The 19,352-nt window shown below is 36.3% G+C and overlaps 1 protein-coding gene across 4 annotated transcripts in view; it reads left to right on the top strand.

Moving 5' to 3' along the window:
* Positions 1-18,574, top strand: part of PARP8 (poly(ADP-ribose) polymerase family member 8) — a 175,720-nt gene extending 157,146 nt beyond the window's left edge. For 3 of the 4 annotated variants that reach the window (XM_036848604.1, XM_036848602.1, XM_036848603.1), the window contains exons 21-27: positions 565-677; positions 914-986; positions 2,615-2,684; positions 5,615-5,688; positions 6,822-6,891; positions 7,757-7,841; positions 17,578-18,574. In XM_036848604.1, the coding sequence (XP_036704499.1) occupies positions 565-677; positions 914-986; positions 2,615-2,684; positions 5,615-5,688; positions 6,822-6,891; positions 7,757-7,841; positions 17,578-17,680 (588 nt within the window). In that variant the 3' untranslated portion in view covers positions 17,681-18,574. The remainder of the gene's footprint in view (positions 1-564; positions 678-913; positions 987-2,614; positions 2,685-5,614; positions 5,689-6,821; positions 6,892-7,756; positions 7,842-17,577) is intronic. The other variant, XR_005019442.1, reaches the window with a different exon arrangement.
* Positions 18,575-19,352: the final 778 nt, after the last annotated feature.

A 19,352-nucleotide genomic window follows, 5' to 3' on the forward strand; every position in this document is an offset into this window, starting at 1 on the left:
GCAGCAATTAGAAAATTTTGTTAAGCGACTGATTCAAAAGATTTTGTTTCAATTTTTTCCATGAGCAAAGTGGGAAACTGTAATTTGAATGTAGGCAATTTCTAATTTTACAAATATATGTAAATAAAGCATGATGATGATAATTTTTGCAATTTTAAAATCTTGAACTAACTTTTCTGCTTAGCAAATTCAGATATTTCCCCAGTTGAATAGCTGGTGGATACTTAGGGAATTCAATAATAAAAGTCTCAAAAAGAAATGTAATTAGGAAGGCAGATCTGCTTGAATGTGATTACATAGCATATTCCAAAGCTAAATATAAACGACTTTGGATTGTCTGTCTCCTATTCCTTTTCCATTAGCCTAAAGAATTATCCTTCATATCAGCAATTCCATGTGATGTATCATTTATGCAGGGTTTTTGTTAAATGAATGACCCTGTTAATATAAATTATTATGGTTTGAAACTAGATAATTCTTAAACCAGTAAAGTTTGAAATTGTCATCAGCCTGATTGTATGTTAAATTTGACATGTTTTCCTGCATCCTTATTTTAAATGGCAGCAACTGAAGTTCATGCACACTCCCCATCAGTTCCTTCTTCTCAGCAGTCCACCAGCCAAAGAATCCAATTTTAGAGCTGCTAAAAAACTCTTCGGAAGCACCTTTGCATTTCAGTGAGTATGGCTTAGTGTTTAGGGGGCTGTGTCCCCCACTTAGTCTTCCAGAAATGTGTGGGGAGGAAGGCATCCTCTTTTAGTAGTTGGCTGTTAGCACTGGACAGTTCACTACACGATACTTGACTAGGAAACCCAGAACTCTGAGAAGGCACCAAGACTTGTTATATTGAGACCCCGTAAAAAGGTCATTGATTTTTGATTTTGCTTTTTCCTTCCCCTCCCCTGTGTTTTAGTGGCTCGCACATTGAAAACTGGCACTCCATCCTGAGAAATGGTCTGGTTGTTGCTTCTAATACACGACTGCAGGTAAATTTTCTGCATGCTTTAAAGAGACTCGTTATTCTTCAGTATTGGAGTTCAGTAAGCAGTCCTGGTGTTGTTTTCACTTGCAAAAGGGGATGCATGTGTGCTTTAAAAAATTATGTGGACTTTTCTAATAGGCATACGTAATTTTCACAAAATAAGTCAAGCAGAATTGATCTATACACAACATAGGGATGAAAAGAAAAAGAAAACTGAGTTCCCCTATGAGAAAATAGTGAAACCACTTTAAACTTAATAGAAAAAAATGATCACAAAAGAGGTAAAACCTTACACAAATTCTCTCTGCTACTCCAACTCAAGTTTTTTGAGCACTACCTCAGTGTGAATACTTTAACAGAAGAAAAGGTAGGGCTAAGAATAAGCAAAATGGAGATTGGACACCCAAGAGCCATCGGCTTCGTGCTTTTCAGCCCGCAGGGCAGCACACGGGCAGGATATTGTGGGTGTGGTCCTCATCTTTGTTTATGCCCTTCATCTCCAGCATCCCACCTCACTCTCATTCAGCTGATTTTCATCTGATGATGTAAGGAGGTCGGGAGATGAAATCCTCAACCCAGTCACCTGTGCTAGATCTCATATTCTGTTGACAATTGGGATGACACAACTAAATATAAATGTTCATAAATACACATTTAATATAAATATAAATGGCCATATATATAAAATGTCCATAAATATAAATGTCCATAAATACACATTTATTGAATTAATATTTGGTGCATACTAAATACGGTATGAGGGCCCTAGAACACGGAGATAATAAGAGAGAATTTTAGTTGTTCTGAGTAGTAGACTAGTCGAAGAGTTTCAGTTAATGAAACTCTCCGTATCTTGAAAAATTTAGAGGAAGTAAGGAATGGGATGACAGTGCCGTGTAGTGAAAATCTGAATAAGATATTTTGTTGATATACTAGCAGATGAGTCCTGATCAACCTTCTGTCACATGTGTTTCAGCCACGTTTGTTTTCAGTATTTTAGAGTCATTAACATAAAAGCCTACTCCAGGGCTTCCCTGGTGGCACAGTGGTTAAGAATCCGCCTGCCAATGCAGGAGACAGGTTCCATCACTGGTCCAGGAAAGATCCCACATGCTGCAGAGCAACCAAGCCTGTGTGCCATAACTACTGAGCCTGTGCTCTAGAGCCCGTGAGCCACAACTACTGAGCCCACGCGCCTAGAGCCCGTGCTCCGCAACAAGAGAAGCCACCGCAATGAGAAGCCCACGCACCGCAACGAGGAGTAGCCCCTGCTCGCCACAACTAGAGAAAGCCGCGCACAGCAACGAAGACCCAGTGCAGCCAAAAATAAATTAATTAATTAAAAAAAAAAAAGCCTACTCCAGTACTTGATACTAAGTGACTCTTTGTCATCAGCAGGGTGGAAAATCTTTACTAAGGATTTTTTCTGGCTGTCATTTTCCATATATCAATGCACTCTGAATTTTAAGAACAAGGATATTAGTACTCTTTTCAAATTAGACCTTGAAATCAGAGCTTTATCATTTTATTAAGAGCTAATGTTCCAGCATAAGACCAATGGTCTTTTTTGTGAAATATTAACATTTGAAACCATAAACTGACCGTTTCCTTTCCCACCTCCTCTCATTCTAGCTCCACGGTGCAATGTATGGAAGTGGAATCTATCTTAGTCCAATGTCAAGCATATCATTTGGTTACTCAGGTAAGCTTGTATTTCATTTCAACCTCAAATATATTAGGTTTTTGTTGTTGTATATTCTAGGCACAATTTTTTATTGAGTAAATGAAGCTTATTTGATGTATTTGTATTAAATTCATTTGGTAAATGTCAGAAGTAAAAACAAAGCTCACGTGTCAAGATGAATTTATAATACTTCCCCTAGCATATAAGATAGAGCATATGTTTTGTCAGTTTCAAAATTAATTTTAATTTTGTTTCAATAGTTTCTACATTTATTCCGTCTACAGTAAACATTGAAAATATAGCATGTACAAAATATTATGTAGAGCACTGAAAAAAGTTTATGTACATATTATATTAAAGAAGTTTTAAGCAGTATGGAAAATTTAGTATTAGAAAAACACCCTCAGAACCATCCTACTTATTGACAACTTCTTGTTAATATTTTGGTGAGGTTATTTGAGAAAAATATATTGGAATAAACTGAAACCATGTGCCGAGGAGGAGCCTCATAAATTCAAAATATGGAAGGAACGATTACCAAATTGTTAGCATTTGTAATCCTGAGGTAGTAAAATTCAGGGTGATTTTTTCTTTGCACTTTAAAAATTTTTTGGAATATTTCACAATGATCCGTGTGATTTTTTTCTTAGAACAGAAACTTATTCTGTTTAAATATAAAATAATTATGCCCATTGTAAAGAAATTGAAACTACACAGAATTGTATAAAATAACAAATGAAAAATTTTCCTCCTTTCCTAACAACCTCAGGGTTTGGTGAGTTCCCCTTTAGACTTAAAGGCTTTTATATTCGTATACCTGCATATATAGTTGGTTTTGCTTATGTGCTTGTGTTGTGTGGGGTTACATGATTCCATTAAACAACTTCAGGAGATGTTGCTCACATGGTGCCTGGATGGTAAGTCTTAAGATCCATATATTATAGAAAAGGAGACTTAGAGAGATCTAATAACTAGGAGAACATTGAGCAGGCTTACCTGTCTGATTCTTTTGCCCAAGTTCACGCTCTTTCAGCCACAGCAAGTGGTTTCTCAGTGTTCCACACCGACCTTTTCCAGAGCACATGTCCTAAGAAGAGCAGGTGGGATCTGTATGCCTCTTCTGACCCAGCCTCAAAACTCACGTGGCGCCACTTCCCATGTACAGTATTGGTCAAAGCAGTCACAAGCCCCTCCATATCCAGGGGCTGGGGAATTAGACTCCATCTCCTGATGAAAGAGTGGCACAGTCACATTGTAGAAAAACATACTGTTGAGAAATATTGTTGCAGTGATCTTTGAAAATACAATATGCCAAAATAAAGCTAGGAAAATAAGTATCAGAAGAATAAGATAGTATAGGAAATAAAATAATGTAGTTCAATGGGAAAGATGATCAGAATCAGCTTAAATCAGACTCTAAATCTTACTAAAACAGAACACAGTAAAAAAGTAATATCAAACCAGTTTTAATAAATAAATACAATCTCAGCATAGATAAGGACAACACAACACATCATCAAGTCCTGTGATTTTCTGCTTCTTATACGGGTGTACTGACTCCTTAGATGGGTTCGTGGAAAGGTTTGTGAGGGATTCAGATGAATGTAAAATTTGTCTGTGTGAATGTTTGTCTGGAAAGAGGGTCGATAGCTTTCATCCAATTCTTTCAGTGTCCTTGATCTGAAAGAAAAAGTGTAAGAACCTCTACAGTACGTTGAAGTGGCTTCATACTTGGTTTGGAGGGCTTCAGGTCTAGGAGTTAGAGAGCAGAACAGTCTTTCTGCACGTAATAGCCTTCGCCTGTTCCTCAGCTTGAATGCACCCACTTCTGCCCCTTTGCGGGAATGTCTGCCTTGGAAAATGCCTGCGTCTGCACCATTTGCAGTTTGGTCCATAGGCTTTGCCCATTTTCATTAAGCCTTTTATTGAAACAGCAACAAACAAACAGGCTTCTCAACTTTAGGATAGTAGATGAGCATTTTTAAACACACTATAGCTACAAATCTACCTATTCTAAAACAGACAGGAATTTTAGTTCTGTTTTGTCTGAAATATTTCACATTGAAAAGCCATGGCATTAACAGGGTAAGGTAAGACTTGTGAGTATCATAGACAAAAGGACTTAAATAGTTTTCCTTTATTAGGAGGAATAGTAAATTCTACAGGAATTGAGCATGAAGTTAAGTTGCTGTATAAATATATTTTTCTGAAATTGTTCATATTTTACACCCCTTATCTTCTTCTAGTCACCAGATGGTAAGAATGAAATTTAGGTCCTAAACGCCTTTTAAAATCAAGTTTTAAGAATTTTCTAATGATATCAATTTTATGCAAGGGAAGGTCCTGGTCTTCTTTTCTTTTTTTTTTTTTTTTAGAGATACCTCTTTTTTTTTTAAAATTAATTAATTAATTAATTTTTTATTTTTGGCTGTGTTGGGTCTTCGTTTCTGTGCGAGGGCTTTCTCTAGTTGCGGCGAGCGGGGGCCACTCTTCATCGCGGTGCGTGGGCCTCTCACTGTTGCGGCCTCTCTTGTTGCGGAGCACAGGCTCCAGACGCGCAGGCTCAGTAGTTGTGGCTCACGGGCCCAGTTGCTCCGCGGCATGTGGGATCTTCCCAGACCAGGGCTCGAACCCGTGTCCCCTGCATTGGCAGGCAGATTCTCAACTACTGCGCCACCAGGAAGCCCCTCTAGCCTTCTTTTCAATGCAAAGAAAAACAAACTGTATTTTCTACTTTGTATCTTGACCAGGACTTCCAGAAGCCGCCAGCTTTCCACCCTGCTTGCTCAGGGCACAGCCGCTGCTCCTTCAGGAGCCCTTTGTGATGGTCTGTGTCCTGATGCTGTCAAACCTTTGCCTAGAGTGGAACTTTGCAGTGTAGATGGATTGTATTTTGAGCTGCATCATACAGCTTTGTCCCTAAATTATTATTTTGCTGATGTTTTTAGGGATGAACAAGAAGCAGAAGGTGTCAGCCAAGGATGAGGCAGCTTCAAGCAGTAAAAACAGCAACGCATCACAGGTGTTGTAGCGAATCGGGTGACTGCCTCTGATGAGTGAACTCTAGCTCCCTTAGCTGGCAGGACTTCGATAAATACTCAGGCTTTTTAAGTCTGCGGAATTATTTTAAGTGGCCATTACTCCTACAGGAATGAAACTCACCCTAAAATGCCTTTATTCAATAAATATTCAATAAGTATGTATTGCGCTTCTTCTACGAGAGTGCTGGACATCTCCTAGATATTGGGCTACAGTGATCATCAGCGATAGACAAATCCTCTTGGTGCCTGCATTCTACTGAGTGGATATAAATAAATTAAATATATATTTAGATAGAAAGAATGCTAGATGGCGGTAAATCTTACAGAGAAAAATCAGGGGAAAGGTATGTTGAATGCCTATGAGATGCCAGATGGAACTCGAATGAATTTTAAATGGGGTGATCAGGAAAGGATGCTCTGAGAGGGTTCTATTTGAGTAAAGACCTATAGGTGGTGGGTGCACGAGCCATATGGCTCTCTGGGAGAAAGAACATTCCAGGCATAGAGAAGGGCAAGCACAAATCCCTTGTTGTTTCAGAGAAAACAAGCATTCTGGACAAATTAAAATCCATCTGATGAATAATGTGACTTTATATTTTTTTAAAAAGAGTATAGCTAGTCTAGTGTCTGAAAACAAAAACAAAACCCCAGATTTTCTACATGAAATGTTTCTGAAACCTCTGTGGCTTAATGATGCTATGAAAATGGGTTGGTTTTGGGTAGTTAGATGATCTAGAATAATTGATTTTAATGTTTGAAATGATTATGCAACTTTAATTTTGTTTCCCTCTAAATAGAGATGCTAGACTTCTGGTAAAAATAAATTTGAGTTCTAATTCTATGTTGTGAGGCTATTGAACTTTAATTTAGTATTTTTTAATTTGCTTATTTTTGAGAGTGATTTAATTATGATTATGTACAGAAATTAAGTGATATAACAAATATAGATTGACATTAAGAGAGAATTCAAGGATATTGCTGCTGGTCGAGATAGGCCTTTTTTTAAACCTCTGGAGCTATCTTAGTGACTATTACTTTTTAATGATGATTCTTTTTTTTCACTTGAGTGACTGTCCCATTTTTACTCTAATTTTTAAATTCTTTTGGACTTTAGTCACAGAAAAAAGGACAGCAATCCCAGTTCCTGCAAAGCCGTAACTTAAAATGCATAGCCTTATGTGAAGGTAAGTTGAAAGTTTTACAATTCTCATAGCGTTAATTCTCTCTCTTATCTGTATTTAAGAATTTAAGTATGTTTACAAAATGCTCACAATGGACTAGTGAAAGCTTTATTCCTTATGACCATCTCTAAGGGCACAAATGGAAAATACTTACAACAGAGACCATAAAGGTTAAAACCAAAAAAGCAGAATTGGCAAGAATTCAAATAGTGCTATATTTTATTCTTGGCAGATATTTCAGAATGGTAATTATCTCTTTCTGATCAAGTATTGCTTATCTCTTTTGTTAATATACCCCTTCCTCTTTATGTTGGTTTCTGAATGTATAATACCGTAAAAAATCTGAAAGATGAACCAAGTGCTGAGTAGATAACCCAGTAGGTCTTTCTCGTTCCTACACTGAAATTATTCTTCGATTCTGAACTTAGGACAGAAAATTGATAGGCGATTTGCAAGATCATATACTTTCCTTTGTTCTTGCTTTAAAATCTGACTTTGGCTAAAAGTTCATTTTTTTCTTCTTGTGTTGGGAGTTTCAGTAGCCACTGTTTACTGTCTTTCAAGTTTTCAACGTTTGATGGTTATAGAGGACGCTAAGTTGCTTTCTACATAGTTCCCAAGTCAGGACCTATTTGCCACTGTAACACAAAAGTGATTTCCTTCCTATTGTTATGCTAATCGTGTTCCAGACATAAAATTGTTACTTGGCATTTCACTGTTTTTATTTACATTTCTTGATAGCTTAATAAGGTGAAAGAAACATTTTTCATATGTTAATTTGTGCATGCATTTTTGCTTTTAGATTTCTAAGAGAAGAGATATAGTAACTTAGAATAAATAGTTCTTTAATTTTCTCTTCCATTCACAGTGATCACCTCACCTGACCTGCACAAACATGGAGAGATATGGGTCGTCCCAAATACTGATCATGTCTGCACACGATTCTTTTTTGTGTAAGTGTAAAAACTTAAAATCCTATGTTACTGTCTTCTCCATAAATGAGGTAGTAGTGACTACATTATTGTTTGGTCACTTTAGCTGCCAACATATAGCAGACAGGTATTTTCTCATCAACTCAATGTTTTTGTTTTATTTTAAGAAGCTGTGAAAAATGGGGGTGTTTAAATGCTATTAATAACTTAGAAGAATTGAAGAAAAACATGGTCTCTTTAACCACTATCTGTGTGTATGTATGTATACATGTGTATATAAGTGTATATATACATACATACAGATCTTATATGTATCTAGATAGATATATACACACACATAAATATACACATACATTATTTATAGATTTAAAAAAATATTAGAACTGGGAATGAGGAAAACAATAATGAGAAAGTCTTCTTCCTATAAAAAGTTGATCTGCATTCCATATGATAATAGGCTGGCAATGCAGGGCATGTTAATGTGGATTTTTTGACACAGCTACAGCATAAGAGCTGCATTAAAATACAAGAGTGGTATTTTTCTTCCCTAAGTAAATGAGTGCAGTAGATCTGTCTGATTTTTACCCACCTTGCTTAACTCTCAACTTTTTCCCATGCCTGAGCCTTCCTCATCCACGGTCCTGTCACAGAAAGGACCTCAAGGAAGAGTTGAGTATATCTGTTTTGTACGTTTATGTAGCTTTCTAAAAGGAAGCTGGAAAAAGGCACTGACTTGTTTTATAAGCCATGTCAAAATGACGGTATCATGATTACTTCAATATATAGCATAGCTGGAGCGTGCTACATCTGCAGCATTTGGTCTATGAGCTTATTGACTGACGGTTCACAATGAAAATTTTAGGAACTGCCTGGTTTTCTTTTGGTTGGTCTGAAAAGTGTGACTTTCTTATGATCCAGATTTATATATTATGTATTTATCTATCTTTTGTGTTTATGATACATATTAATGTATAGATTACATAGTATGAGACATATACATACCTATAGATTTCATTCTTAGTGGCAAGACAGCAATGAGGATAGTAAAAAGAACCCTGCTGCTTTTGATCAGACAGTTTGTGTCTAGGCTCACCAGTTATTAGTGAGGTGACATTAGCCAAGCTGCATAACCTCTCTAAGCTTCCTCAGTAGACGCAATATAACATCATCAATAGATACAGTAGAACAATATACCGGTATCAGTGAGAATCCCAACAGGAAACCACTGGCCCTTAAGAAACGTGATAATTTCTATCATTCACAGTTAGATCACTTACAAAAGTGTGATTATAGGGGAATCATAGGTCTAGTACAGTAACCTGGATCTAGTAGCACCAGAGCTATTATACATCCTCAGGTCGAAAATGATAAGAATAAGAAGCAGTTATCAGAACCTGGTAGGTGAGCCATTTCTAGTTCATCAGCTTTGACAGGAGTCATGGCCTTCAGTTCAGGGACATAGGCAGCCCAAGGTGACCTTGTGGGGCTGGAACCAAGCAAAACCTTGACCTCGCCCTCCCCATTGGCCAAACTCTACCAGAAACTAGAGGGCAAGGGAGCATATTGACCAAGTCCATAGAAGTCGCCCTCCTGGGGCAGAAGGCAAGGTAGAGAAGTGTACAACCATAGCTCTGGAGGCTCCCAGGATAGCTGTCTGCTTTTTAAGGTTATGATTCAGATTAAGGTATAGCACAGTGCAGGTCTCCACTGAAAGGCACTCATTGAATATCATTTCCCCTCTTCTTTCTTGCTCATCTTGACTCTTATCCATTGTTAGAAGGTCAGCCTTCCAAAAAACACCTCCAATCACAAAGTTATTTCATTGTGTGAGCTGGAGATTTTCATGGAAAAGTAACTCCAGAGGCCTTTCCTTAGCTTGTCGTTAATCAGTTAATCTGCTCCTTTTAGCGTTTTGCTAAAATTCATAGTTGTTGAGCTAAATAACATTAGATATGGAAGTAGGCAGTAAACATTTCTAGTATTATTTCTTTGCAGTTTTACATAAATTATATGTAAACTAAATCAGTGGAGGTATATGTCTGGGTATGTGTGTGTTGACTGGAGAGAAGGATTTCTATATTTCATAAGAAAAAAGTGAGGAAAGACCATCTGAAGAAAAGAGAAGAAAAAGCCTTCAGTACACTCAGACACTTTCCAAATAATGCAAAGGAAAAAATTCTATTAAGGTAATGATTTTCATTCCTTCATAAACACAAATGAGACTTCATCATTTTTTCCTGCTCCCTCAGGAGAGAAGGAACTAATTAAGGAAAATTGATAAGATTCAAAACACATGAAAAGGAGAATCCATTCACTAATGTACATTCTAATTACAACCATCAGTTTTCCTTCTTTATAAAAGATGTAATCACAGAGTTCTGCTAGTGATGTGCCTCCCTGGTGAATGGCCCTATCTAGGAAAAGAATAAATTGAGGAGAAAGAAGTGAGTTATCACAAATATACCATAATCAGACAGAAACTCAATTTCTATTCTTATTTCATCCTTTCTTTTTTTTAACACATTATGTGATCTCTAAAGTTAGATGCTTTGCCTGATGACTAGGATATAAATTGGTGAGGCCTCCTTTTTATCTGTTACTAACTGAAAATATTAAAAATTATATAAATTCTATGCTAATCTGATTTCCAGAGTAGAGATAATAAAATGTATAAAAATAAATAAATAAATAAAACAGTCATATAATATCCTAATCACATTCTTCCCAATAAGGAAACAATAAAGAGAATGAGAGAAAAATGGGGGAAACTTTAGAACAGGGTATCAGAAAAAATTAAAAGTAAAATTTAAAGGAAGATATCTGTTAGGAAAAAATAAGAGAATAAGAAGTTTGAAAAAAAATTTGTTGGAAAACTCCAAAAATGAATAAACTTAATCAAATATAAGTGCTTCAGGCAAAAGGTAATAATTCAGATGTTAAGAACAGATTCCAGACGGTTCTGAGGGTCTAGGAATTGTTGCTAGAGCTTGATTTCGTTGCTGACCTTGAGACACATGTGTACAAAGACATTAAGGTCAATATGTAGAAATAAGGCAGCTATTTTAAAAAGGGCCAGAAAAAAAAAAAAAAAAAAAAAGGGCCAGAAGTTTCACAGGGGGTGTGAAAACCACATAGACATATGGTGCTGTAGTCATATACAACAAAAATGTTATGAAATGGGGATTTTAAAGCTAGAGAGGAAAACTTACTATTGGTATTTTCCATAAATAGGAATAAATAATAAAATCCAAAGGAAGGTAATTGATGATTTGGCAGGTTAACAGATTAGGTGTATCTAGTGCCATGGGCACTCCATGCTACACTGCCCCCACCACTGCCATAGTGAAAACTCATAGAGATAGGAGTGTGTCTTCTCCCTCAACTGTTTGGGACCAAGGAAAGGTTAAGAACTGCCAGGTTTTTGTATCTTGCTTATCTGGTGTTACAACCTACATGTTTAATGCTTTAGTGGTTCTTTGATTTAGAGCAGGCAGATCTGCAAATGAATCGTTTCCATATTTTCTCTAACGTCGATTTAAGGTATATATTTCTCAAAATATTTCAAGAAGTTCAGAAATTTAGAAGCAGGAAGGACCAAATAAAACAAGACTATCTGCAGAAAAGTGATGCGGGGTATTTTCAGGTTCTTGAGTCAAGCAGATGTCGGTGCTAAATAAATTTCAGGAATTCCTATCTAAAGTCTATTCTATCTTTTAAGGTCTAGCTCAAATACCACCTCTTCTATGAAGCTCCTAATCAAAATTAATCTCTCTTCCTGGTATTCCTACAACTCAGTGCAGAACTTCAATTTAAAATTCAGTTTATTCATTGTATCTGACTCTTCCACAAGACTGTGAACTCCTAAAAGGCAGACTCCTACTCTTGTTTTTTTACTGTCCTGCGTGCCCTGCATCACCTTGCAGGGTACCTGACGTACAGCTGCTTGTCAGCAAATTTTTAATGAATGAACAGAAGAAGGCAAAAAGGAAAATATTTTGGAATATGTATTGTTTTAATTTTAGGTCAAAGTTTGAAATATATCTAAAAAGGTAGCTACAAGAAAAATTTATAAAATAATTGTATCATGGCTGTTACATGAAATAAGAGATACTTTGCATCATGATTTTGCAAAAGATACACAGGGTTTGAATGGGAACATAGCAAGGAGACAGCTTATTTATGAAGTTAAAAGACAGGACATTCAGTCATGGCTCAGTGACATAAACTGTGTGACATCAAGCTGATAGGATCTGGGAGCTTTGCTTTATCCCAAGTCTATAATGAATCCAATTTCTCTGTCTCTAACCCAGATCTCTTTCCAAGATTGAAACTGCCACATCACTCCCCTGCTTAAAAGTCTTTGATAGCTGCTTACTACTTATAAGATGAAGTCCAGTCTCCTTTACAAAGGGAACCAACTGATTCCTTGGTGCTTTGTTCTTCCTTCAATACCACTGCGTTGAAGGTGGAGGAGATCCAATCTCCAGCTGCATGGCCCGCCATTTTTCATTGCCCGCTGTTTCTCACCCCAGGATGTTATGCTGCACAACCTGAGCTGTGTGCTGGGATTTCCACACTCCATGCTCTTGCTCTTGCCTTTGTCCATTAATCTTGGATTCTCTCTTCCATTTTCTTCCCTCGTATTGTTTATCTAATTCCCACTCCTCTTTTAAATCTTAATGTATGTCTTCCCTCCTCCCAGAAACTTCCCTTGATGCCTTTGTGCTGCTCCCTTTTGTTACTATGTAATACCCTGGGCATGTGTTTATTACTGGCTTGTTCTTCTTTATGTATTGTCTTCTTCATTACTCTGTATACCTCTTGAGGTCAGGGACTATACAGCTTATTTGTGTTTGCGTACCTAGCATAGTGCTTGGCAGATACGTAAGAATGAATAAAATGCCCATTTTATAACTGCTTGCTGGATATTTTGTCCCCCAAAGTCCACTAATACCTTAAAATCATATGCACAAAGTGGAACCCATTATTGCTGTAGTTTTCGATTTCTTTTTCCTTGCTCACTAGTCATCAGTTCCCAATTACATCTTTTCACAGTTTTCTTCTATAAACACCTTTGTTTCTGTGTGTATCGTTCTCTCCCCTAGAGTACACCAAAAGGTTACTAGTTATTTTCCATGTTTCTAATTTCTTCATTGCTCCTAATCTGTTTTTTAAAATGCCAGATTTTTAAAACATTACCATCATTACACCAGTGATACCTGTTCAATGTACAGAAACTGAAATCAAAGGTAAGCAAAAAGAGAGACAATCACCCATCATATTCCCACTTAGAGTTAACTATGGTTAATAAGATCATACAATTTATACCACATTATTTTTCCAAAAGGAGAGTTTGATTATTCCTTGCTCATACAGGCTGATAGTTATTAACAAATAAAAACATGGCATTCTGCAATACAGTGCCCATCTGACTTGACTTCAGTTACCCATACAAACCACTGATTGAATAAAATTATTATCCAAGCTGTTTCTTGAAAAAAACTTGGAATTCTTTTCCCCACTAATGTGCCTTTGCTCAGTCAGTAGGAATGGTTGGCTTTCTCACCAGCTCAGCCTTTAGCCAATCTTTCCAGGCTTAACTGTATGGTCTTTTCCGTGGGGCCTCTCCCGGCGTCCCACTCAGACAGGATATCTGTCTACTCTCAGTTCTGCTTGCCCTTTCTTTGTATCACCCAGGCTGCCTTGTCCTCCAGTTATTTGCATAACTCTATTATCTCCCCTAGTAAAATGCAAATTCTGTCCATGTTTGGGAATCTTACATCTTGTGCAGAAACCCTTAATACATATTGAATGAAAGCAATGACAAAAGACTGAATGTTCTAACTTAATAGAGAGATTTACACATGGGCTATGAAGCAGACAGTACACTACAGCATCAGATTTCTTACAAGAACTTTGGAGAAGTTCTGGATATCATTCAGTTCACAGTGAATTTCTCCTCTCTGTGACTAATGAAAAACAGTGCTATCATTTCTGGCTTCCAGATTTAGGGAGTCAGAAAACAAATGTATGTGAACCAATCTTAAAACTGTCACAGAGCTGCTATAATCAGTTTGAAAATAAAGGTTGTCAATACATTTAAGTTTTTGTCCATGAAATTTCCTAACATACCCAAGAGAGTTCCAGATAGCCAATATCCATCTATTGTCTTATTTCCTCTCATAGCTTTTAAAGCAAATTGGTTTATTATTTATTAAAATGTCAGTAATCTTTTTATACTCCTAGGAACATAAGTAATTTTTGTCTTCTTTTAGATGGTTTCATTTTTCCTTCTGTAGAAAACCCCAGTCAAGTGTATCATTTCCCTATTGATATCATTCTTGCTGTATTTCTTTTTTTTAATTTTGTTGCTGTCTGGACGTAAGTGAACTTCAGTGTTATATTAACAACTTAGTGTTTGTCTGCAATACTAATAAATAGCTGCAAAATAGTCTGTATGCTATATTGTAATAAATGTCTTAATGTCACTAGTAATTCATTTATCTAAGCCCTGCTGGTTGACCAATTCAGATGGTAGTTGGTTTTACCTTTATTATTATAGATGCTTCATAATTTAAGACACCTGAATGCCTTTGACTGATTTTATCCTTCAGCCCTCAGCTGTTGTGTTTCCTTGCGGGCTTCATAGACAATGGAAAAATAAGCATTTTTCTTAATACTTTCAATCTCAATCTCTCACTCTTGCTCTGTATTCTCTCCTCCTCCTATGTTCTTTCTATAAATTATTATAGTTTATTTTAAGAATGTGAGTCTCATCTCCTCTCCATTAACTTCAAATGCTTTTTAAGTGTCAATGAATGTGTAATACTTGGATATAGCAAACCCTTCCGTTTGACTGGGAAATAGAGTGAGGGAGGAGTGATGGGTCATGACTAGAGAAGAAGTTTAGGTTTGGATTATGAAGGACCCAGGTGTGCCATGCCAGTGACATTGGATCTTGTTCTGCAAGTGAAGCGAAGGCCATTTGCATCACTCTAGCAGGGCAGAGAATAGTCTTGTAGGAGGGATGGGGGGATAAGTGTAGAGATAGAAAGATCAGTTATAATGTTATTACAATAGTCTAGGTCAGCGTTTCTCACTACAGAAAGAAATGAATTTGACATTGTGACTTGGGAAAGAACAATCTTACTTTGTGTGGTGCAGTCAATACTCTCTGTCCTACTTTATTCTAATTTCATTGGAAAATGCTAGCCTGGACAACCTAATTTCAAAGCCTGCTAACTGTACACAACCTGCCACTTGAAAATCACCCGTTTAGATGAATGATAATGAATGCCTAAACGAAGGTGATGGTATTAGATGGAGAGAAGATGCAAGTGGGAATAACTAGGGAAATGGAAGCAACGTAACTTGATGATGTATTGGATTTGGGCACATGGAATAACCAAGAATGACTGAAGTTTTCTTGTTGGAAGGGTGGGTAGATGATGGTACTTCAAATTGAGATCCTGACAGAGTAGAAAAGAGCAGTCAGTTTTGAATTAAGAAGTTAAGTTCAGCTTTGAATATACCACCTCTGTGATTTCTGTAGGAAATTTATAGTTAGGGAAAGAGGTAAGGACTGGAGATACAGTTTTAGGAATCAGCATGTAGGTGATAGTTACAACAATGGGACAGACTAAAGTAAAGTGAGTTTGCATATCATAAAAAGAGGGAACACTGAGGAGGGAATTGTGGATAAAACCAGCATTGAAATGGGAGGCCAGGGAAGAGAATGCAATGAAAGAGACTGAGAATTAATAATCAAAGGGCCAACTAGGGAGGGAAGAGATGATATAGCTTTAAGAAAAAGAGCAGTCAGCTGTATCACATGCTGCAGACATAGTAGATACAATCTCCTGAATTTATCAGCTAGGAGGCCATGGGCAACCATTGTCAGTACTTTTCAGTAGAGTAGTAGGATCTGAAGAATGATTGCAGTGGGTTGAGGAAAAAATGAGAAGTTTTAATGTATTACAGGCAAACCTTAATCAAGGTCAACTTTAAATTCAAAAGAATAGAGATGGTAATATGTAAGCTGGTATTAAGCTGAAAATACCTTATATAAACACCTATTAGGAAACTTAGGATGGAGATACATGGTGGGCTGCTATCAGAAATTGGGAGGCCATCAAGAACCAAAGCAGTTCTAAGACCTGCCACTCTTCCCACTTCTCTCAAAGCACTATGGTTTCCTTTGTGTCTGGTTCATTCTCTTTATGTCAGTCTCTTTTGTTTTCCATAATCTGTATCCTAGAGGAGCTAGGCCAGTTGGTTTGATAAACCACCGTTATCTCATTTGGGCCGAGCCTGCAAGCCAGGTTGCCTCCCCAGCCTTGGCTCAGAATTATGGATGGCTTAGCTTACCCTTGGTCCAGTGAGTAGCCTGGATTTATACAAAAACCAGGCTAACATATTTTACTTGCCCAATAAAATATATCTTTACACAGTTTGCTACAAAACACCCGATTAGATCTAGGTCTAAGGCATTTCACTTTACACATTCTCTAGTTTGTAACAGAGCACTTACTGTTTGAACTCCTGAGAAAATAATTACAACTGGGCTTTGTACCACATATCCCATTCTTTTTTTTACAATAATGTCTGTCTCACCATTGGGTGCCTTATGTATACGTATGTGTGTGTGTGTATTCTCACGGTAAAAATTAACCAAGTAGGCAACCTTGGGCCATTTCTTAGGAGTTTAAACTCGATATAGATGCAACTGTCACTAGATTTTTAAGCAGTTGATTATGTAAGGACCTAAGTTCTCATTGTTATATGTCATCTATTTCATTTTTCTGTATTGTGCTATTTCAGGAGAATTTAAGCATGGTGAGGAAAAGACAGTGGCACACATTAATCTTTGAGACACTATGCTTACACCCCTGGTTATCTATTTTGAAGTAATTACCACTTCTCTAAAGCTTCTGTCTTGAAGTCATTTTTATGAAGTAAAATTAATTCATCACCTATTCTACTCTGAATATTATCATGGCAGTTTAAAAATTCATTCTTGGGAAATTCTTATTGCCCAAGTAAGTTTATTTGAGGAAATGAATTATCATCTAAAATGTAATTACTTCTTTCTAAAGGACTTAGTAATTGCTGTCCTTTAATGTTATATTTTCACTTCTGTTGCTTAGCTAAACTTAGCAGACTGGCATTCTTGTGTGTAGTACCAGAATAAATAAGAATATTGTTGTAGTCAGACTAAATAGAGCAACCAGTGATAAAAAAACATGCAGCACTGATTACAACAGAATAATAATTAGAAGGCAGGAATGGCAAAGGAGCAATGGTGGAAAGTGAAGTGATTTTTCTGAGAGTGTCACTGATCCGAAAATAAATGATTGAAGTAGGAGTGGAGTTAAGAAGTCCAGAACCCAAGGAACATAAAACTGAAGTCAGTATGTTCTTTCTCAGCAGGCTTCTTGTAACAACTGCTGTGAAAAATGTTTGCAGAGCCAAAGACACTGGGGTGCTTCCCGCATCTCAGGCAATGCTTTATGTGGGGTTAAAAAGTTAAAATTAAAAAGGAAGGGTCAAATCAGGGCATGACATAGAATAATCATGTGTTCAGTAATGTGAGCACATTATTAAACACAACTGAGAAGCAACTGTCTCTTGCTCTTGATTCCCTTGGGCTGTACTTTAGGTACCAGACAGCATTTCTAAGCTGTCTTAAATGCTTTGGGGATGTTTTTGAATGTTTCTTCTTTTCGAATGTTTTATGTTTCTGTGTCTTGTGTTTTAGCTACGAAGATGGCCAAGTGGGAGACACAAATATTAACACACAAGAAGGAGGCATTCACAAAGAGATCCTTCGAGTAATTGGTAATCAAACTGCTACTGGTTAAAGGACCACCATTTAATTAACATGATTTGAAAGCCTTCCTCGGGTTCAAAGCTGGATTTTGAACTGAAGAAGATGATAAAATAATTTATTGTTATTATAAACAAAATTAACCCTTTGAATACTGATTTTTTTCTTAGTATTTCTAAGTTTCTCATTAAATACCTAAAATGGTATAAAATTTATCAATTGTAGGGTTATGGAATCTAGTAATAAAATTACAACAGCACTTAAACTGAAGTTTGGGTTCCTCACACAATAAACAGATTGAAAAAACAGTTTCGTGCTGATATTTTTATATTAAACTCTTTAATTGGAAATTTGGTATTATATACCGACATCTTAGGGTACAAAAATAGAACTGAAAGCATTTTATAATGGCATCTAAATCTATAAGATACTTTGCAATAAGTGTAATGTTTGCACATTCTGATGTGCTATATAATTAGCGGTATGAACATTCGAATGTTTTGGGGAGGGATGTTTCCTAATCTGTTACTTTTCCATATACAAAAACAATTAGGTCTTAGATACAGTGCGTTGCCCAAAAGTATGTAATATACATATTTATAGATTCATGCATCAAAATGTATGATCGTGCATATATGTGTGTATGTACACATACATGTATTTTAACAACAGAGATGGCACAGCTCCACAATTCTGTTCTCATTCAATGGAAAGAAAATAATGTTCAGTAAGAAAATAATATTCTCTCTGGACATAGACCAAGATATGAGCCAAATTCACCACTGCTCATTCACTGAAAATATTTGCAAACAAGTTTTCTATTTGTTTAAAGAATTTTCCCTTCAGTTAAAATTTAACTCTTTATAATATTATAATTTGGGGAACATCTTTATTCAAATGACAATATGTTTAAAAGAAAGGCCTCAGAATTTAAAACAACAGTATATATATTTTTATTTCCTACTGTGGAACGTTTTTTACATTTATTTGTACCACACCAGCATTTTTATATTTTTCATCTAATACCTCTGCTTATTTTTTTTTCATATTGAGAAAGAAGACAAACTTTGAAGTTTCTTTTATATTAAAAGAACATGAATAAGTTTATATAGAGAACAATAACACCAGCTCTCAGCATTCTCTTTTCAAGAGTCATGTGTGCATCAAAATCATTATTATTTCTTTGGGACCTAAGTTCTTATTCATTACAAGTTTTAATTGACAGTGTTTCTTTTCCTACATGATGTTTTTGGAATAAGGCCATTCATGAGAGCAGTTTAATTAGCAAGTCTGCCACTCTATTCAAACCCTGAATCAAGGCTCATATCTGACTCTAATTTATTTAGAAAGAAAAAATAAAAATGTATACTCATTTGCAAGTGTAATATAAATTCTGTGCTTGTTCCCTTTGGTATAAAAGGTGAGAACAAAGGTCATACACATTGTTAAGGATTGCTATCTAGGAAGCATTTACTAATTGTTTGTTTTCTTATATTGTAAATAATTGATATGCCACTTATTTCTGCAAAAATAGACTTAAAGGGATATTCATCATTGTGATAGGATCCACCTAAAACATTGATCTGTTTTGACTTGTGCCTCTGAACTCAAGGCCAGACTGAGGGATAATATTGGTGTGGTAGGGCCAAGATACAGTATCTTATTCAGTTCTGTGACCAAATATTTGAAGACTTTACATGGGACAA

This window comes from Balaenoptera musculus, chromosome 3 (assembly GCF_009873245.2).
Source record: "Balaenoptera musculus isolate JJ_BM4_2016_0621 chromosome 3, mBalMus1.pri.v3, whole genome shotgun sequence".
Taxonomy (NCBI): Eukaryota; Metazoa; Chordata; class Mammalia; order Artiodactyla; family Balaenopteridae; genus Balaenoptera; species Balaenoptera musculus.